This window comes from Urocitellus parryii, chromosome 1 (genome assembly GCF_045843805.1).
Source record: "Urocitellus parryii isolate mUroPar1 chromosome 1, mUroPar1.hap1, whole genome shotgun sequence".
Taxonomy (NCBI): Eukaryota; Metazoa; Chordata; class Mammalia; order Rodentia; family Sciuridae; genus Urocitellus; species Urocitellus parryii.
Genome location: NC_135531.1, coordinates 174,523,305 through 174,545,702, shown reverse-complemented (window position 1 = coordinate 174,545,702; position 22,398 = coordinate 174,523,305). Strand labels below are relative to the sequence as shown.

General features: G+C 33.9%; 1 protein-coding gene across 1 annotated transcript in view; it reads left to right on the top strand.

Moving 5' to 3' along the window:
* Slc35f5 (solute carrier family 35 member F5) overlaps positions 1-6,877 on the top strand; it is a 35,408-nt gene extending 28,531 nt beyond the window's left edge. The window contains exons 13-16 of the mRNA XM_026397101.2: positions 382-472; positions 2,767-2,921; positions 3,752-3,848; positions 6,261-6,877. Coding sequence (XP_026252886.2) covers positions 382-472; positions 2,767-2,921; positions 3,752-3,827 — 322 coding nt within the window. The 3' untranslated portion in view covers positions 3,828-3,848; positions 6,261-6,877. The remainder of the gene's footprint in view (positions 1-381; positions 473-2,766; positions 2,922-3,751; positions 3,849-6,260) is intronic.
* The last annotated feature ends 15,521 nt before the right edge of the window (positions 6,878-22,398 follow it).

Sequence of the window (22,398 nt, the reverse complement as noted above, 5' to 3'; positions counted from 1 at the left end):
TGTCCAGCTTATACTGATATTTGTAATAATACTTTCTCAAAGTGATAGCCTTGTACATATAAGGTTGAATATTATCTGTAAGCAAATCTTGAAAATAGCTTAAAGTGCTTTTAATTTTTTATACTTATCTTTAATTTATAAGTATATATATGTAAGAATAATTTTATGCTTATATTTATTTTCTACTTATTATTTATTTATATTTGAAGGTAAACTTTGGATTCATCTTAAAAACTTCATTATTTTTTGTGTTTCAGTCCATCCTAATCTTTTATTTTTGGTCCTGATCTCTCAAGCCTATATTATAGGATAGAAAAATCTTTCTTTAGTGTTTTTCTTTTATAGTTTTCATATAGAAATGTATGTCTTCTTTCTTTTTAGGGGCTGCTTTCTTACCTCATCATTGATAGGCACACTTGCGCTAAGTCTTACAATACCTCTATCCATAATAGCTGACATGTGTATGCAAAAGGTAAGACAAACTATGAGATGTTTTAGGTATGTTATTGAAACAAACCTAATAAGAGTTAAAGGATGTCTCTAAATTAGGATGCAAACATAAAATAATACTTGACACTTTCTTTCCCCAGGTGCTTTACTAAATGAAAATATAAAATGTACTAAAGAAATAGTACATTTCTATTTTCAACTTTTTAATTATTTTCTAAATTTCTAAGTCAAGGGTAATATCTTTATGTGTAATTTTCTAGTTTTTTAATTGATTATGTTCCAGAGAAGTGTAAGTTAGTGGTATATGGGATAGAGTATACATTTCATCACATAAATAGTAGTATTTTGGTTTCCGGACATTCCTCAACACTATGATAATACTACCATAAAAAGAGCAGCACATGAGTAATGTGGTTTCTCAGTGAATGGTCATCTCAACAAGTCGAGTGTCCCTTTCCTTTTCTATGAAATCCTGGTCTGGAGTAGGAATTCTGGTGATAAATACTGGCAATGATAACTTCTCAGTAAAAAGAATTTAGGGTGTCTCTACCAGCAGTCTAGAAGGGAGAGGTTTTGCTAGTGTTCCCAGTGACAAGAGGAAGAAAGTGGTGTGCCTTTGCCTAATGTTGGAAGATGGAGTGGAACCACTTAGCTGCAGTCCAGTGTTTGTAAGCTTTTTACTCCCAAATACTAAGAAATAAAAGTATATGTCTATGAGTTTTCATTATTTTTCTTGAGGTATTTGTACAGTATGGGGGATAAAGGCAGAATATTTTCCGTGAAGTATACCTTCTATTTAAAAAACAATTCTGTGCTGATATTTCTTGATTATTAAATATTGTGGTAAATGTTACAAGAAAATGTTATAATTTAGCTAGAATTTGGTAACAAAATGAAGACATTTTAATTTCTCTTAATGACTACTCTTTCTTGGGTGGTGTTTGGCTGACTTGACCCCTATGAGTTGGTATCATACATATAGGGTATTTGTATTAAAAAATTTCCAAGTGATTATTCTTGCTTTATGCATTGTTGAGTATTTCACAAAAAATTCTCACAAAACCCCTTCGTGTCTGACTAATGTTGCCATTAAATGGAATAGTGTATGTTTTCTACCAGAGGGAGTCTTGCCTTTGATTGTAACCTTTTTTTATTTTATTTTTTAACTCTCAAAAAGGGCAAACAGTTTTTCTTCCCTATTTTAAAGATAGGAGTTACTATTTTCATCATTATTTTTAAAACAAAGGACCAGTGTGCTGTTCCTAAGTCTCAGTAGTTAATCAATATAGGCTTCTTTGAAAATCATTTTTGATACCTTGTTAGTCTAGATGGTAAAGGTAAATTAGTGAAAAGGAATAATGAGTTTTTTCTTTCCTTTTGGTAAATTTGTGGCATCTCATAATTTTTAGTTTTCTTGACAATACTGATGAATGATGGATTAGAAGATCACACTTGGTGACATCAGAGAGTTCTTCACTTCTGAGGCTTCTCTTGATGCTTGTCTTTTCTGGCTAACATTCTTAGTCAAAATATTCCTATATATTGTCTTTCTTTGGTCGTTATTTTATTTTTGAACTTTTTTCATTTGCAAGAACTTATTGAAAATTGTTAATAAAGGTTTTTAAAATTTGTGTTTAGGGTTTTATTTGGTTTTAGTAGTTTTAAGAGCTGTCATGTAACACAATGGCAAAAAATATAACATTTTTCAAAATTGTGAGTTTATGATGATGACTTCAGAAACTGAGGGGAGGAATCTACTTGAGAATGGATAATAATCAGTAATAAAGAAATGAGCAATGTAGTATGCAAGACATAAGTTTTACTTATAAATAGTATGACTCTTGATATACTGTGTCTAATAAATCATTAGTATGCCTTCTTGATTTTTCTTTGGCACATTTTCCAAGCAAGAAGTATTGGTTTTGGTAATTTAGGCAAATGGAATCATAAATTTTTATATTTAAGAAAATATATTTAATAATATATTTTATATTTAATAAAAAGTCCTAAATTTTTATATTTAATAATGATATACTTAATGTATTTTCAAGGCTTAGTGTTATCTTTGAAGTATTTTAACTTTTTTCCTGCTAGTATTTACATATGGAAAACATGTTAAAGGGAGAAATTGCTTTAATGAAAATTGAGTTTTGGGGCTGGAGTTGTGGCTTAGTGGAGAGCACTTGACTAGCATGTGTGAGGCACTGGGTTCGTTTCTCAGCACCACATATAAATAAATAATAAATGAAAAAACATAGAAAAGAAAATTGAGGTTTTTTTTTTTAACTTTTTTCTCCTCTATCTTCTTATTTTTAGGTGCAGTTTTCTTGGTTATTTTTTGCAGGCGCTATCCCTGTGTTTTTTTCATTTTTTATTGCAACTCTTCTATGTCATTATAATAACTGGGATCCTGTAATGGTAGGAATCAGAAGAATTTTTGCCTTTATATGCAGAAAACATCGAATTCAGAGGTAGGTTTAGTTCCTGTATAACTTTAAAAATAATGTTTGCTAAGTAAATTAAGAATCATATCATGCTGACCTGCCCTTTAGAGATTTTGCAAGGAATATTTGAAAGATTATGTTATTCGTGTGTTATGTCAAAAAAAAACCAATGAAATATTGGGCTGAGGTTGTGGCTTAGTGGCAGAGTACTTGCCTTGTTCATTTAAGGCACTGGGTTTGATCCTCAGCACCACATAAAAGTAAATAAACAAAGATATTGTGTCCACGTATAACTAAGAAAAATTTTTTAAAAAATGCTTTAAAAAATAAAATATTTATTCAGATCCTTTAGGTGATAAGATAGTTTCTTCATTGCTATTTTTGGAAAACAAAGTTCTGAATCACAGGTAAAACCAAAATGCTCATTGTTCTTCTGTGATGAATTTAAATATAGAAAACTTTTGTTGATTTGAACATAATTCATAATAGAATATGTTAGTGTTGCTTCAAATTTTTTCTTTTTTAAAAATATTTATTTCTGTTAGTTGTACACAATGCCTTTATTTATTTATTTTTATGTGGTTTTGAGAATCGAACCCAGGGCCTCGTACACACCAGGCGAGTGCTCTACCACTGAGCCATAACCTCAGCCCTCAAATTTTCTTTCTTTTTAAAGAGAGGACACTTTACATTTTGTTATAAAAACATGGGGTAAATTGTTGAAGAATCTTACCTTAGTCTTGCTTCTGCCACTGACTTGCATTCTGACTTCACAGTCTTAGTTGGTGGAATAGATAATTTTTAAGGTTTCTGTTCATCTCTGAAGCTTTCCATAACTGTTGCTTTCTTTTATTAAGAGTTCCAGAAGACAGTGAACAGTGCGAGAGTCTCATTCCTATGCATGGTGTCTCTCAGGAGGATGGAGCTAGTTAGCTGTTGTTGTCTGTAGTCCAGGTTTGTATGTGAGTGAATATTGGTGTTGAATAAGGTTCTTATTCTTGTAGTATACACAGAATTGATTTTCTGTAATTAGTGTTTGAGAGGCAATACAACATATAAAGGCAGTATATCCTGGAGTTGAATGCCTGGGTTATAATACCAGCTTTACCATGTTCCTGACTGTGTGACCCTGTGCAAAGTTCTTGGTCCCTTTGTGCCTCAGTTATTTTATTTGGAAGTGGTGTTACAATAGAATTACCTTCATAACATTTTCCCTAAATACTTGGTAAATTCTAAGTTTGTACAGTAGTGCCCAACTCAGATTAGTGACTACTAAATTTTAATTCTTATTTATATTTATGTTACAGGTTATTGTATTTAATGATATGCTTTAGAAAACATTTTTTTCTGATTATAAAAGTAAGAAAATATGTAATACTTGAGTAAATATTCAGTCTTTTCTGTATGCTTGTGTGTGTGTTTTTTTTTAACTGGCACAATATGAATCCTGATGCTCTGTGCGTGCCTTTTCACTTTGCAATGTTTTAGAGACATCATTTTCAAAATTTTAAAAGATTTAAAAATTTTTAAGAAATATTATCTTACATTTTTTAGAGAGCAGAAAGAGTAGATGATATTTAGTGATTTGCCAATTCAACATTTTTTTTGGCAGATTAAAAAAGTGTTTAGAATAAGAGAAGATGGTAAATTACTAGAATTCTGGAGATTCAGGTTCTTCTGAGATATCATTAGGCAATTTTTATTGAAATGTTTCCTGATTGCAACTGGGTTTTCCCTCCCAGTTTTCCTAGAACATGGTACAACTTCTGTCAATTTCTAGCATTCTCTTTGGCCCTACAGCTTAAATTTCATTATCTTCAGGGTAAATTTGCATGTAATCTAAATCTAATCTTGGTTTTATGTTTCTCTTTGGTGGGTTGTTTTTTAACCTAGTTTTTATTGCTGTGATGGTTATACATGTATATAATTTGAGTAAAAATTTTATAAGACTATAAAACAAAAGCCCTGTCTTGCCCTCCTGCTTTGATTCTTTTCCCACTCTGAGGAAATCACTTTAAACTTAGCTGATTCTTTTGGTATTTGCCTCTCTGCATGTCTACTTATCATTTTTATACTTCTGTTTGAGTTTTCAGTTTTAGGCATCTTCATTTGACTTTTTCACTAAAGTGGATGTCAATCTCTGCTCCACATGCCTACATCCCAATCATATATCTTTCCTACCTTCCCATCATCTCTGTATAGTTGTTAAATAATTTCAGATAGATCTATATTTAATGTTTATATATTTTTTTGACTAAATAAATGTTAATTATAACTGAGCCATGTATGTAGGATTTCCAGAGTCCCTTTCTTACTACCCTTTAGAGAATAAACCGTGAGTCTTCTCTTGGGATAGAGAAGAGGTTTTAGACCAGCTCTAAACATTAGGGGCAGGGCACCTGAGTGCTTAACTGTTTTGTTTTTTGTTTTTTTCTGACATTGTTCCAATATTCCTGTTTTTAGTTGCTTCTTCACCCCTCCTTACAGAAATACCTGTTTGTATTTCTTCATTGCTAGCTAAGAGTGGCTGCTATTTTGTTGTCTCTCAGTTCTTTATTTTTCCAGGTGGGTTATTCCTTTAAAAAAAAAAAAATCTGTTGTTGTCTATTTAATGAGGTTCTAGGGGAAAAAATGGGACTAAATATTACGTTTATTTGCCATCTTCAAATTAAAAATTGCCACCAGAAACACAATTATTTTTAAAAGTTTGTTTTGGTTTTGGTTTTGGTTTTGGTACTGGGGATTCAACCCAGGGGTGCTTTACTCCTGAGCTACATCTCCAGCCATTTTTATTTTTCATTTTGAGATAGGGTCTCACTATGTCTGGCCTTGAACTTGCACTCCTCCTGCTTCATCCTCTCAGGTTGCTGGGATAACAGGCATGTACCATCATGTCCAGCTTCTTTAAAGCTTTTTAATGCCATAATTAATGCATTAGCCTTCTCTGCTATGTTGTATATTACTCCCATGCTCACATTCAAACCCATCTCCACCCAGGCAATATTTCAGTAGTTTTGGGAATGAGAGCTGGATAAAAGGGAGAGAGTAAAATCTAAAGATAGAATGCATTTGAATTGATCAGTTTGGCAGGAGTCTGTCTCTATAGGGGTAATGGAATATACTAGCAATAAAACTGCTCATACACAATCTTTAGATAATATTGACTCTCAGTCTTTGACATTGCTATTTAACTTTTTTTTCCTTAGTTCTTAATTTGGTTTAAGTATTCAGTATATATCCATATGAAATGTATTTCAATGTTAAGATAATTATTATGCTTTAAAAATCTAAACTATAGAATATGAAAACTGTGAAAATTAGTAATCTAATCACCTCTGCTTTTTTTTTGTTTTGCTTTATTTTTAGCTTGATGATGGAAAATTATGCAGCGAAGAGACAATCTCTGGCAAGTTTTTGTAGAAAAATGTTTCAGTGCCTAGTCTGAAAAATAACAGTTTCAGTTCTTTGAAACTCTAAAATATATTTTCCTTATGTCTGTTTTCTTCATTTTCATAATGAAGTACTTTACTATGTAGCTGTGTACATATCACTACAATTATAGGAAGTTCCAGTCCATAGTCCATCTAAAGGACCCACCTGCCTTACATATCTCAAGGAATTCAGTTGATGAAATCATTTGAACTAATCAAGGAATAAAATCCTAATGTTCTCAAGACTTGGTTTTCACATATTTGTTCAGTGCTAGACTATATTATGAAAACGTTTCCAAGAAATCACGTATGTATGTAGAGCAATGCTTTTGACAGATAAAATGCTAAATTAAGCTGCCTGTAATAGGTACGGATTGTAATTTTCAGTTTTGTAGAATATTGCAAATTAACTACACAGAAAAAAATGTTTAATTTATGTATCAACCATGTTCATGCAAATTTGGTGGAACTTTAAAGAGAATAAATGTTTGAGAAAAGATCTGGTACACTTACACTACATATACTGTATTATTCTTTCATAGCATTAGGTGCCTTGTATTTTAAAAATGTGACAAACCATGACAAATTTTTAAAGGAGAAGTATTGTAAAATGAAGAATTATGTATTTCTAAAGGCTGTATTGCTGTAAATTTCATCGATAAAGCTCTGTTTAGAGTTTTAAAGAAATATTCTCTTCAATTAAGAAATTTTCATAATGGAATGATTTAAATTGAAGTGATAAAAAGTATTATTAAAATAAAATGTTTATATATATTTGTGTATTACAGATGTATCAAGTGATTTCATATTTTTTCACATTATAAATGGATCAAACTACTATAGTACTAAATAATTGTTTTCCTAATTTTTTTTTTGGGGGGGGGAGTACAAGGGAGTGAACCCTTGAGGTGTTTAACCACTGAGCCATATCCTCAGCCCCCTAAATTTTTAATGGTTAAAGTATCAATAAAGGAAGGCAAGATGGGATTGCACTTTAAAAAATTACATTTGAATTTTTTCTGTTCTAAGATAAAATTAAGATATTCCTAATAGCAAATCTTAAACTTAGGTGTTACATGTGCTTCTTGTATATCTGCTCCTCGACTCTTATTTGCTATCAGTAAAGATATGTCCCGGGATTCGTAGATTTTTAAATTATGATTCATTCCCTTTTCAAGTTTTGTGAGAATAGTTTAAATTAGTTGTCTCCTGAATTTCTTAATGAATCTGATTTTTAAAAATTCCTTTTGCAGGATTCAGCTTCAGTTTATCCTATTCACATTCTTAAATTGCTTTGGTGTTATAATGAATCTAAAGTGAGGTTTTAGATTCTGCTTAGTCCTGAGAACTTTTATATTAATGTAGAAGATTGCTCTTGTATTAAATTTAAAAGCAGCTGTCTTCTCACTTGGTGCCTACAAATAATTCTTTAGGTAAAAATAATGTCGATTTTATTATACTTTTGACCTATTTAGCTTGATAGCTAGCATATTTACGAATGTCCATAAAAGAAATGTGGACTTCTAAGGAATTTTCTTTTAAAAATAACTTGCTGAAATAATTCAATTAGCAAAGACTAATTTTGGTTGAAATTTTTATTTAGATAATAATATAATTTATATATTATTTAGGTAGTATCTAGTTTTCTGTTTTTGGTGTTTGTTCACAAAGATTGAGCAATTTATAAGGTAAAATAGTAGAGACAGTGGAGAACATACTGAAAATTTAAAATATTCTCTAACTGGTACGAAAAGAGGTTGAATTTAGTATTTTTTGCTATTCATTTCATCCATATAATGTGTTATTACTTGGAATGGAACTGGTTAGTGAGCCTTAGTTAACATGCTGAGTGGACAAATTTTCAGCAGGGTTTCTTCCACTAGGCTGCTTGTTTTTTATGGAAGACCTTCTTTAGAAGGAAGCACAATTATATTGGTTAGCTGACATGAATTACTTCTGCGTTACTCACCCACCTATTACCTTTTCTCTCAAGTTTTATCTATCTGGATGATTGTTGATTTTGAATACTGTAGCCATGGGAAGTAAGCAGTTGAGGACTTTCTCTTTGCACCTTTATATTTACCATTTCTCTTTTCAAGAAGTCAAATGCTGGAAGTCTGGTGCTATGGTGCATGCCTGGTAGTTTAGCTATTGCACAGACTGAATGAAGCCGGAGGATCATTGGGGCCTAGGAGTTTGGGGCCATTCTGGGGAGCATAACTAGATCCTCTCTTAAAAAAAGAAGGAAAAACATCCTTTCTGTGGATTATTAGAAACTAGGCAGTAATTACAGTGCCTGCTTTACATGCTCAAAAACATGGTTGGGAGAAGTCCCTTTCAAGAAACTGCTAATGACCTTCCTCTTCAAAGACTTTCTATTAGATGAACATCAGCATCTCGAGTAGAACAAAACTGAAGAATGAGGCAACTTTAAACGTATTTAGATGAATGTTTTTAAAGCTTAGAAAGGACATTAGGTGTGTGTAATGCACCTATATTTATTCCTTTAAATAAACTTTGATTTTTTTAATTGAGATGTTGGCTTCTGTCAGCCTGACTAAATTAATTCCTTACATTAAACTGATTTTCCCCCTGGCAGCTGATTGCATTGTTTCTGTAGGTGAAGCTCTGTAAAAGTGAGCTCACAAGGTTAAATGTGAATGTTCTCAAAGGTATACAGCTCGTTTCAAGAAGAATGTTAATGCCTGCTTTAAAATCAATCATGCAAAGCCAATTTGGGGTTGCAAGGTATGACCCTTTGGGAAACCAGGTTTTCTTGTAAGGCACTAATCCTTAGTGTGCTGGTTGAAGAAATAAAATGTTTTTAAAGAAGGATAAAGGTGCAATCAATTAGAAAATACTATTTTCCCACAATCTATTAGCAAATGTTATTTCATTTTAAGCAATACTAGTTGTTATAATCCTGCTTTATTTCTCCCTATTCTCCTTTTGGAATATTATAAGGGTATTTCAGGAATAATTTGCAAAAGTATGAGATGACTATTATCTGACATTTGCAGACTTATATCACTAACATATTGTCTGCTGTTTTTTTAAAATGGTGATATACCATTTATGAGATATTCAGTTTACAGAATTTGAAATTAGACTTCTATTTTAATGTCTTTCATGTTCTTAGAATTCCATTTAGATAAACTGTGGTACTTTTTTTTTTTTTACATAGACTGGGAATTTTTAGACAATATCTGTCATTTTTTATAATATCAGCCTTATTTGCTTGGATAATAATTAATAATACCATGTTCCATGGGTGTGCTATTTGTATTTTGTGCACAGCAAATTTTCCTTTAGATCTCCAGAGACTTTAATAAATAGAACAGAGAGGTTCATTATAAATTAGAAACAAATGACTTTTGAAAGTGTGCATTTTAATATGGAGCTTTTTCTGTTTTGCTATCAGGAGTAAAGATTGTCTAATGATTTGAGCATTTATTTTACCTTTAACTCATATTTGATTACTGCATTTTCATTCATTTTTGGGTACCTAAAACTTTGTGGTTTATGTATCTTAAAAACTACCATTTTAATGTCACTACATTTTGAAAATAATACCTTCCTATACTCAATATGTATTAATAACCCTTAGATGCCAAATAATGAAATTAGTGACCTATCTTTAGGGAAAAGTTACATATGAAAAGTTATTAATACTCTGGTTAGGCATATTTGCTGAAATATTAATGTGCATGGCAACATCTCCAGTGAGACCATTTTTAATTTATAATGACAAAAATGGGCTTTTTATTTTTGAGTTAGGGGTTTGGGGCAGGGAAGCACTTTGAAGACAACATTTTCTTCATGCATTTTTTAGAAAAGTAAAACTTCCAAACTGGAACTTTTAAACAAGTCATTTCATGAAATTTTTAGTTTTTAATTTAGTATGTGTTTTCTTTCTTAAGAGCTACTTTTATTAACTTTCATTAGATCCTTGCGTGCTAAGCATTCAGTATTTTTCTACTTGGTTTTCCTGTGCCTAGTTTTAATTATGGTAAGTAATAATAAAGTCAGTCATGTGAAAGTATCTATTAATTTCAGTGGATCCTTGCAAGGCAGGCAGAAAATTTCTGTTCCAAGACTCTTATTTTTGGACCCCAGGTGAAAATAATGCTTTAGATTTTTACTACCAGTATTTGCTTACTTGGAATAGCTTTTATATTAATTTTTCTTATGAAAAAATCCAATGTCAATTAGTTATACCATGTAGGGTCCAAAGCAAAACTGTATTGAATGTTATGATTGTCTTAATTATTTGGGAATAAAGCATAACCCATTAAATTCTTTTGACCTTTGTAGTAGTGTTATGATATACAGGCACTCCTTGACTTATGATGGTGTTATTTCCAATAAGCCTGTCATAATTTGATACTAAGTTGAAAATGTATTTAATACGTCTAACCTGTTAAACTTCATAGCTTAGCAGCGTGTTACATTGCAGATCATCAGTTTACCCTGCATCGCTGACTGGGAACTGTGGTTTTGCTGCTGCTGCCCAGGATCAAGATAGTTATACTGCAGATAGCTAGCCTGAGAAAATATCAGAATGTAAAATTGGAAATACTGAATGTGTATTGCTTTCCCACTGTCATAAAATCTAAAAGTTGTTAAGTCCAGTCACATTAAGTTGGGGATTGTATTTATTTTAATAAGCATGTTCCAAATAAAACTTCAGGGAGACAGCAAACTCCCAAATTTAAGCTTGTATCAGCACATCACTTGGCAATCTTGATAAACAGATTCCTAGGGCCACCCTAGAGTTGATGGTTTAGTTTTACTGAGGTTGTGCCTGGGAATTTGCATTGCTGATAAGTGTCCAGGTGATGCCTCATTCCCAAGGTCACATTCTTGTGAGTTGTTACTCTGCAGGAGAGTATTAGTTGGATTCCTTCTCTTCCCTATTAGCAAACTTATTTGGGGGAAATTATTTAAAACAGTAGAACATTTCTTAACTGTGAGATTCATGTTAATGTTACCTGCCTAGAATTGTAAAAAGTGAAAAAATGCTCAACCCAGCATAGCTGGGTACTTGAAAAATGCTGACTACTTTGGTCAGTCTTCCCTTACTATCCTCCACTGTAAAGTGAGGAGCTAAAGTCAATATCGTACAAGGTTTCTCTTAGCTGTAACATTCTGTGATTCCAAACCTATGTGTGTTTAGTGCTTTATACAGAGTGGTAATAATAGAGACCATTGTTTTTTTTTTCTTTTATTAGAACATCTAGACGATAAAAAGTTTTTAGTCTGATTTATAAGGCAGTATATTTAAGAAATATTTGAGTACAGTTTGAATCCACCACAGTTTTATGGAAGCTTAGTGTATCAGATACATAGGCAAACTTAGAGTTATTGGCTTTATTAGACTCTTTGGTGTGTGGTATCCTAGTGACCTAATGTATGTTCACAATATGTGGTTTTCTTCACTGCTTGATTTTAGCATAAAATCAAGGGTCAGATCATCAGTTTACCCTGCATCGCTGACTGGGAACTGTGGTTTTGCTGCTGCTGCCCAGGATCAAGATAGTTATACTTCAGATCACTGGCCTGAGAAAATATCAGAATGCAAAACTGGAAATATTGAATGTGAAGCAAATCCAAGCTAATGATTTAATATAGCATCATTTTCCAGTGTTTTATTTAAAAATCACCATTAAGGTATTCACTATTTTTAATTTATAATCTTAAAAATCATGGGTACTAAGACTACCAGGCTTAAATATTACTAGATTTTCTCATCTTCTAATTCTATTTCTTTACAAAATGAAAATAATCACCATCAGGCTCCTTTTGCCTTTCCCCAGATCTGCTCTACTGTAAATATGGTAAAGAGCGTACACAGTGAAAAGCATATGTAAGATTGAGGTCTGAAGACATGGAACTTCAGTATTTATATGCATCCAGAATGGTCTCCTTGAAGTACAGATAGCTGGGTGTTTGCAGAAAGAGTACCAGTGATTTGAATGGAAGGATTCCCCCACACATTGGACCCTGCAATTACATTTGGAATATGTTTTTTTTTAATCTAAGAAAACAGAGTCTACAATGAATGTAGACAGACATTAAAAATGCTTATTCTCTTTATTAGTATAATGTGAAATATCTAATAATGCCAAAAAATTTAGAAATTCCAGAATTCAATGTAGGGCAAAAGTTTTAATCTGAGATGAGTCTTAAAATTAGTAATAGAAGTTAGATAACAATACTTGTGTGGGACCTAGTGTGCATTTATTTGTAGTCATAAATCTTTTGAATACTTTCATGTAGGAAACATCTTGGATTTTTTAGTACATCTTTAATCCTCTTTGATGAATAAATTAAAGCTGAATTTGTCAAATGTTAGCATACTGTGGCTCATATAAGACAAGAGTGCATCATTCTGGTCAAGTTGCCACATAAATTTTACCTGATAGGTCTGTATTGAGTAATCAATGGCTATATGTGAATACTCCCAGGAACAGTGATGGTTAGTACAGAATTCAAGTCAGCTCAATTACCAGACCCAAAAGGCCAGAGGTAATGAAAGAGTACTTTAGAAAGATGAAATGTTTATGATAAAACAGTGTTTGAGATATTTATTGCCTTGGTGTGAGTAATTTAATGCAGGTTTTTAGCCTCAATTTTGTGATAAAACAATTTTATTCCTCATCTACTTAATAAGATGAATGTTTTCAGATTCTGGGGATTTAAAATTTAAATAATTTTTAAAAATTAATTGTAATTGCTACTTAATTTTACTAGTTAGCTTCTGATTTAGGGCCAAAACTGTCCTGGTTTGGGATGCAATATGAAGTATTGCTTATTTTTTTATGTATAGTATGGGAAACATTATTTTACAGATTATGAATAGCCAAATGTGAAATATAAGTTATTTTAATACATTATTTGTACAAACTCATTTGTATATTTTATCCTATTTTCTATCAGTAAAAGTATGCAAAAACTTCAGACTTGTGCAAACAGGTAATTTGACTTTGAAAGTTTCCTTGTATTAAAACATTTCAATTTAATCTTTTTTTAAATTATTTATTCTAATTAGGTATATATGACAGGAAAATGCATTTTGGTTAATTGTACACGATTGCAGTACAACTTTTCATTTCTCTGGTTTGTACACGATATAGCATCGCACCATATGTGCAGTCATACATGTACCTAGGGTAATGATGTCCATCTCGTTCCACCATCTTTCCTGCCCCCCATCCCCTCCTTCTCTCCGCCCTTTACCCAATCACAATTCTTCCATTTTTCCCGCTCCCCACCCTACCTCATTATGGATCAATATCCACTTATCAGAGAGAACATTCAGCTTTTTTTGGGGGGGGATTGGCTTACTTCGTTTAACAGGATAGTCTTCAACTCCATTTACCTTCAAATGCCATAATTTTATTCTCTTTTAATGCTGAGAAATATTTCATTGTGTATATATCACGATTTTTTTTATCCATTCATCTATTGAAGGGCATCTAGGTTGGTTACACAGTTTAGCTATTGTGAATTGAGCTGCTATAAACATTGATGTGGCTGTGTCACTATAATATGCTGATTTTAAGTCCTTTGGGTATAGACTGAGGAGTGGGATAGCTAGGTCAAATGATGCTTTCTTTCCAACTTTTCTGAGGAGTCTCCATACTGCTTTCCAGAGTGGTTGCACCACCAGCAATGTATGATTGTGCCTTTTCCCCCACATCCTTGCTAACACTTATTGTTGTTTGTATTATTGATAACTGCCATTTTGACTGGGGTGAGATGAAATCTTAGTGTAGTTTTGATTTACATTTCTCTAATTGCTAGAGATGTTGAACATTTTTTCATGTATTTGTTGATCGACTATATATCTTCTACTGAGAAGTTTCTGTTTAGCTCCTTAGCCCATTTATTGACTGGGTTGTTTGTTTTTCCGTGTTAAGTTTTTTGAGTTTTTTATATATCCCGGAGAGTAGTGTTCTGTCTGATGTGCGTGTGGCCAAAATTTGCTGTCAAAATGTAGGTTGTCTCTTCACCTCATTGATTGTTTCTTTTGCTGAGAAGAAACTTTTTAGTTTGAACCCATGCCATTTATTGACTCTTAATTTTATTTCTTACACTTTAGGTGTCTTGTTAAGGAAGTGGGGGCCTAATCTGACATGATGAAGATTTGGGCCTACTTTTTCCTCTATTAGATGTAAGGGTCTCTGGTCTAATTCCTAGGTCCTTGATCTACTTTGAGTTGAGTTTTGTGCATGGTGAGAGATACAGGTTTATTTTCATTTTGCTGCATGTGGATTTCCAATTTTCTTAGCACCATTTGTTGAAGAGGCTGTCCTTTCTCCAATGTATGTTTTGGTACCTTTGTCTAGTATGAAATAACTGTATTTATGTAGATTGGTCTCTGTGTCTTCTGTTCTGTACCATGGGTCTACATGTCTACTTTGGTGCCAATACCATGCTGTTTCTGTTACTATAGTTTTTTAGTATAGTTTAAGGTCTGGTATTGTGATGCCTTCTGCTTCACTTTTCTTATTAAGGATTGCTTTGACTATTCTGGGTCTCTTATTTTTCCAAATGAATTTCATGATTGCTTTTTGTATTTCTATAAGAAATGATGTTGGGATTTCAATTGGAATCTCATTGAATCTGTATAGCACTTTGGGTAGTATGACCATTTTGACAATATTAATTTTCCTATCCAAGAGCATGGGAGATCTTTCCATATTCTAAGGTATTCAATTTCCTTCTTTAGTGTTCTGTAGTTTTTATTGTGGAGGTCTTTCACCTCTTTAGTTAAATTGATCCCCAAGTTGTTTTTTTTTTAATTTTTTGGGGGCTATTGTGAATGGGATAGTTTTCCTAATCTCTCTTTTAGAGGATTGATCACTGATACATAGAAATGCATTGATTTATGGGTATTTATTTTATATCTTGCTACTTTGCTGAATTCATTTATTAATGCCTTTAAGATGTCTCTCAGGTTTTTGATAAAGTAGATCTTCTGAGGAGTGCATCTTCAGCTTTGATAAACCAAATGTTAAATGCAGTTAGTTGCATTTTATGCATGTTAAGATCCAAAGCTAACATAAAAGGTGAAGCTTTTGAATAATTAAATTACTCTTGGAAATGTTCCATGTAGGAGATGTACATTCCATCTCATGATGAGGCCCTTTCAGTGAGTTTTTCCTCCAGAGTTGGTATAACTCACCATTTTATTGATTATTATAGCAGTTAGGTTTCCACAAAGGGGGAAAAAAACAACTTGTGTTTTAAGCCTAGGGAATTCAAAACAAAATTGAAAGAGATATTAGGACAAGCAAAGGACTAACAGTACTCAAATAAATATTAGCAGAAAGCCAGTGCTGTTGGGCTGGTGGAGCAAGGGGAAGAAGAGTTCAGAAAGCCCAAGACCAGTGTTGCCCGCAAGTAGGGGCTCCACAGCAGTGAGAGCTGGAACCTTTGGGGAAAGACAGCCAAGGCAAAAAAGGAGAGGAAGACTATTCTGTTTTTTTTTTTTTTTAAGTTTTTTTTTTTTTTTTTTAAATTTCCTGGTTCCCATTTGCAGGATCTGCCTGGAAGCCAGCTGGCACAGGAGCCTTGTAGTATCAACTTCCCTGAGGTAGAGTGGACCAGGAGATGATCGCAGGTGAAGCAAGTCCAGAACTGGCCCAGGCTATGTCTAGCTTGCACTGGGGAACCATATTGTAAAGACAACCATTAAATAAAAGAATCACAGCTTGTAAAGATGTCACAGTGCAAGGAATATTCTAGAACTAAGATTGATTTTTGTCCATTTCAAATGCACACCAGAAAGTAGAATTAAGGGAAATTTCCCAATCTGGACATCTATTTTTTATTCCTGTTCCTCCTCCTCTTCTATTTATTCCCCACCTCCCTCCTTTTTATTTTCCTTCTCCCCACAAACTGGGCTAGGGAATTATGAAGGATGGTATCACCTCTTTAAAACCAAAAATCTATGGAATAGAAAAATATTTTTTAGAACTGAAAAGGAGGAAAAGCATTTGAGATAATGTATGCAAGAAAGTGTTGGGAATGAGGAAATAAGAATGATTTCTTAATTCCTTAAAAGAGTCATGAAAGAAAGAAAATAAAAATCTTAAGGAAATAGTGGTCTTAAATCCTTATTTTTATTACTTGAAATTTCTTTATCCACTAATTATTTTTAAAATGCATCTTAAAGGTGAGATCTAACAACCTCAAATATATTTAATATCAAGGGTTTGCCTTTTTGCTAAACATCTATCTAGTCATTTTTCAACCCTAATGTGTAGGGTTTAAAGATAAAAATTTAAAGCTAGTTCTCTGATCATAGCATTATTCTTTAACCACTAGAAGCAGCTCTGGAGAATATCTTGTGGCAAAACTAGGGTAATGCCATGAGCCAGTTTGCTAAGAACAGTCTCAGTTTACATTTTTTTTCTGCCCTTGTCCTGGTGTAATCATTAAAAGAGATTAGGGCAAGCAAAAATGCCCCCCTTCACTTTTAGAAGTGTCACAGTTTAGACGATAAATTATATGATTATATGAGTATCATATGTACAGTTTCTTGACAATTAGGCCACTACCAAAATTTGTTTTCTCACTCAATCTAGGGTCTTGATACTATATTTGTGTACTTCCATAAAGGAAGCAACTGGCCAGCAACTCTAGGTGTTTTGATCAATGTTATGAGCCCTCTTTTCTCCTGGAGCTGACTTTATACAATCAGTAGGTTACTGCGGATGGAAATGAAGATGAGGTGGCTCCTGCCTGCTCTTGGCCCAAATTCTTCTTCCAAAGGCTTTACATCAGTTATTGTCAGGTAACAAAAATCAAGCAATGGGGAAGGGAAATACAATCAATTCTCTTATAACAAAGGGCAGCAAGTACCTTGAACAATGCACCAAAACCCTGAAAACCAGCACAAGTCCTTTGCACTTAGTTCTTTAGATTGTTACAAGCCATGGCAAGTTTTTAGTTTTCAATTGGCATTAAGGACATCTAGAATCAAATCTAGCCAAATAGACCCAAATCATCCCAAAAGCTGAGGACATCTAAAATATGTAATGATTACTGCTTTCACAAAGATTCAGAAAAATAAATGCCACAGTTTTTAATCCATTCATCTATTGAAGGGCATCTAGGTTGATTCCAAAGTCTAGCTATTGTGAATTGTGCTGCTATGATCATTGATGTGGCAGTATCCCTATAGTATGCTCTTTTAAGGTCCTCAGGGAATAGACTGAGAAGGGCGATAGCTGGGTCAAATGGTGGTTCCATTCCCAGCTTTCCTAGGAATCTCCATACTGCTTTCCATATTGGCCGCACCAATTTGCAGTCCCACCAGCAATGTACAAGTGTACCCTTTTCCCCACATCCTCGACAGCACTTATTGTTACTTGACTTCTCCTTAAAAAACAAATGCCAAATGTCTTCTTTGATATAAAGAGAGCAACTAAGATCAGAACAGGGAAGAAGAGCATAAGGAAAAGACTAACATTAAACAGAGACTAGTGGGGTGGGAGAAAGGGAGAGAGAAGGGAAACTGTATGGAAATGGAAGGAGACCCTCATTGTTACACAAAATTACATATAAGAGTTTGTGAGGGGAAAGGGGAAAAAAAAAACAAGGGAGAGAATTAAACAACAGCAGATGGGGTAGAGAGGGAAAATGAGAGGGAAGGGGAGGGGGGATAGTAGGGGATAGGAAAGGTAGCAGAATACAACAGTCATTAATATGGTATTATGTAAAAATGTGGATGTGTAACCGATGTGATTCTGCAACTTGTATTTGGGGTAAAAAAGGGAGTTCATAACCCACTTGAATCAAATGTATGGAAGATGATATGTCATGAGCTTTGTAATGTTTTGAACAACCAATAATAAAAAAAAAGATTCAGAAAAATTTTTAACAGGCAAATTGTACCTTCAAACAAAAATGCAGCAGGTCACCATGCTTTTGTTAAAACAAATAGCCAATTATACCATCTCTGAGTATCTAATATCCCAGAATGAAGATGATGAGTCCTTAAAGAAATAGTATGTGATTGGTCATTGTTTAATATTTACAAACCAAACACTCAAGTCTTGAGTGTACTTGTGTGTGTGTGTGTGTGTGTGTGTGTGTATTTTCGAGAGAGAATTTTTTAATATTTATTTTTTAGTTTTCGGTGGACACAACATCTTTATTTTATTTTTTATGTGGTGCTGAGGATCGAACCCAGTTCCCCATGCATGCCAGGCGAGCACGCTACCACTTGATCCATATCCCCAGCCCGTACTTGTATATCTTATAACCTGAGTTTTGATCTCAGATCATTTTGGGAGGGTACTGGAGATTGAACTCAGGGGCACTTAATCACTGAGCCACATCCCTGTTATTTAGAGACAGGGTCTCAGTTGCTTAGCACCTCGCTTTTGCTGAAGCTGGCTTTGAATTTGTGATCCTTCTGTCCTCCCAAACCACTGGGATTATAGGTATGTGCCACTGTACTGGCATTTTTTTTTCTTTACACTCATTTTAATGGACAATCTGTGCTTAGCCTACATGAAGTTATTTATCATTTCAAGTTCTGCTCAATGCTAGTGTCCCAGGAGATTAAATTAATGGGTATTACAAAAGAAAGCAAAAGCTGATTCTGTGGTTGAATAAGTTGAAGATGTATTTACATGTTCCCGTTTCACTTTAGCTTTGCATATTAAACATTATTTTGTGTATGTAAAGGTGATTTTTAAGAAGATGAGGAAATTTTAAAGAAGGTGAGATCTAACAACCTCAAATATATTTAATATCAAGGGTTTGTCTTTTTGCTAAACATCTGTCTATAGATATTGCCATTTCACAGAATATGGTTTAGAAAATACTGAGGAAAGATCGGGAATCTTTATGTTAATTTTTGTGTCATTTTGAGTTTTTGGTAGAAGAAATGTTTCTTCTGAGATAAAGAAGAGGCTGAATAGATAATGTGTTTCCTTGACACAGATGGCAGATTAGAAGTGGTCTGGCAAGTAATTTTATGTCCTTAATATATAGGAAGTATCTTCACCTTTAGCTTGTAGAAAAATATCACACAGCACAATATCGACAAGCAGTTCAAAAACAATGTCTCCTATCCTTTTTAAGTTAGATTCAGAAAAACCTGGAATAGCTTTGCTATTAGTGCTAAAATGTCTCTGAGGGTGCTGGGTTAATAGAAGTGGGAGAAGAGAAGACGTAGCTGCTTGTCCCAGAGAATAAGGACTCCACTTGTTACAAGGATTTGTAGGGGCAGCACTTTGCTGTTGGGAGTTACTAAGTCTTTTGAAATTGAAATTATATTTTGTTGAATTTTAATTATAAATGGGGAAGTACATTTTCCTAGATATAAGAATGTACCTTAGCTAGTTTGGACCATAATTAGAAAAATCATTGCTCTTAGCATATGAACTGTCACAATAGAAGCAGTAACTTAGGATAAATGTGACATAGTTTTTCCTTGGTGAAAGTTGGCCTTCAAACCTTTTGGACTAAGGGAAAGAAAGAGCTGAAGATCAAGAGGTGCTTATTTTTTGCAGATGACTGGGAATATATGCATGGGGAAGAAGGAAAAGGGAGGGGGGAGAGATTGATTTAATTCTGAGCTATGTTTCATTCAGTAGGAATCTTTGCTATTAGAAATAATTCTCCCAGCATCTTAATTTTTCTTCCTCAATGAGTATGTTAAATGTTCTTTAAAATCTACCTTAAAAGCATCATAAATATATTAAACAGCAGTTCTCTCATTGAGAATGCTAATTTAATTTAACAAATATTTTTCATGGATACCATTTGCAAAGCTTCAGGGAATACATTGATGAATAAGATAGTTCATCTCAAAGAGTTCATGAACTTTGGATGCAGGGAGTATGGGATATGAAAGATACATAAAAACAGTGAAAATAAATGGGTTATAGTAGTTGCCATTATAGAGGGTTAATAAGAGAGGATGCTCCTCCCCATCAAAGGAATGAGGAAAGGCTTTATGCAGAAAGTGACATTGAGATGGACTTTGAAGGTTGAGGTCAAATTTTGAGAGGTGATGTTGGTAGGCAGGAGAAAATAATAAACAAGTGCTTAGAGTCACAGGAATTTTAGTGGAAACAAGCAAGCAGTCCATTCTGGAGTTGGAACCAGCAATGGTTAACATTAGAAAAGCAAATTATGAAGTACTTTGTGTCACCCTACACAAGGTCAGGTTGTCCAAATCCCAACAATACCACAAACTTATTTCTCCCATACATTGCATTTCCCTTTTGTTCAGCCTGTAACTCTGCTCCACAACATCTTTGTTCTGAGCCCAGGCTGAAGAAGCAACCCCTACCTGGGATGTGATCAGTTTTGACTGAGGGACAAAAAAATATGTCAAAACTATGTAAGCGTTCTTACAGTGTCCTCTGGAAAGTGATAGCTCTTGTTCTATTGGCCAGAGCCCGTCACTTGGCCAAGTCTACCATTAATGGGGAAGGGAAATACAATCAATTCTCTTATAGGAAAGGGCAGCAAATACCTTGAACAATGTACCAAAAACCTTGAAAACCAGCCTGAGTTCTTTTCACTGTTTTTTAGATGGTTACAAGCTATGGCAAATTTCTAAACATTATGAAACAAATCAAGTGATTTTATATCCTCCGTGTGTGTGTGTGTGTGTGTGTGTGTGTGTGTGTGTACGCGCACTTATACAGGAATTCTCTGTGACTTGTTAGAAATGTAGGTTTCAGAATTCTAGAAGGTCTTGTTCAGGGGATCAACACATCTGTATTTTTCAGTAAGCAGTCAGGTAGATAGTATGCAGATGATCCACAGATGTTGCTTTAAGAAACCCTGGGTTAAGGAATAAGGGGGCAGGTCAGATTGGGGTTGTGGGTGAAGGAGCAGAAGGTTGTATGTATATGCAAAGATAGGTGCAGTTTAAGCACCTAATAAGTGGCCAGTGTGGAAGCAAATGGATACACGGAAGAGTAGAACAGAGAGAACTGAAGTTACTGAAGTAGGGAGGATGTGACACCAACAGCCAAACAACAAGGTATTGAAGAGCAAATTATCAGAGTTGAAATTAAGATTATCAGATTTTGATCTTTCCTGAAAGGTAGGAGGCAAACCTATTCGATGAGAGAAAGAGTTGAGAGTTTAAGGAGAGGAGAGGCACTAAGCAGGAAATGCAAATACAAGTAGGAGAAAATGCAATGGTTTTAGAGTAGCTATCCAGTCACTAAAAATTTCTATTTTTTTTACCTTTGGCCAGCAGGGGGCGCTAAGGTAGCACACATTCCTGACGGGCTCCCAGATGGAATAGGAACATGATTATTATTAACCCGACCTACAGTGCAGTATTTTGGGTGCTTCATTTATTATTTTTATGGCTGTGAACCTTCATAGAATGAACTTTTAAGGTTTCTCTTTAATTATTAAGGCGTCTAGGTTTTTTTTTGAACTGCCAATTCCTGTAGTCAAAAAGAAATTAATTTCACAGAGTTTAAGGGAATTATTACCCATTTATTGACTTCACTTGAGGCATAGAGTAGAGAATAGGATGCAGGGAGAAAAGACCCAGAAGAGAGAAAAATGCATTTCTAACATTACTCCTGGAAGGGGAGTTGCTGCATCCAAGGTATGGAGATTGTTAGATGTTGCCCAACTGATTTCTAGAGAGACTATACTGTATTACTTTTGTACCAATAATGCCTGAGAGTCTTCTTATCACCTGTGAAAACCCACAAATATAAGTAAGCTTTTTTTTTTTTTTTGTATTGGGGATTGAACCCAGGGTGCTCTATCTCTGAGCCACACCCCTAGCCCTTTTATTTTTAATTTTGAGACAGGGTCTAGCTAAATTGCCCAGGCAGGCCTTAAACTTTCAATCCTCTTTACTCAGCCTCCCATAGCTGGTATACAGGCATGTACCACTATGTTTTTTAATTGTGTCATTCTGACAGGGAAAACATGGATGTTTTGGGATATTTTAACTTGTATCTTTCTTGTAGGAGAATGGATACTTTTTCATATTTAAATCTATTTTTACATTTTTTTCTTCCATGAACTGTATGTGCATGTCTTTTGCCAATGAGTTTTTATGT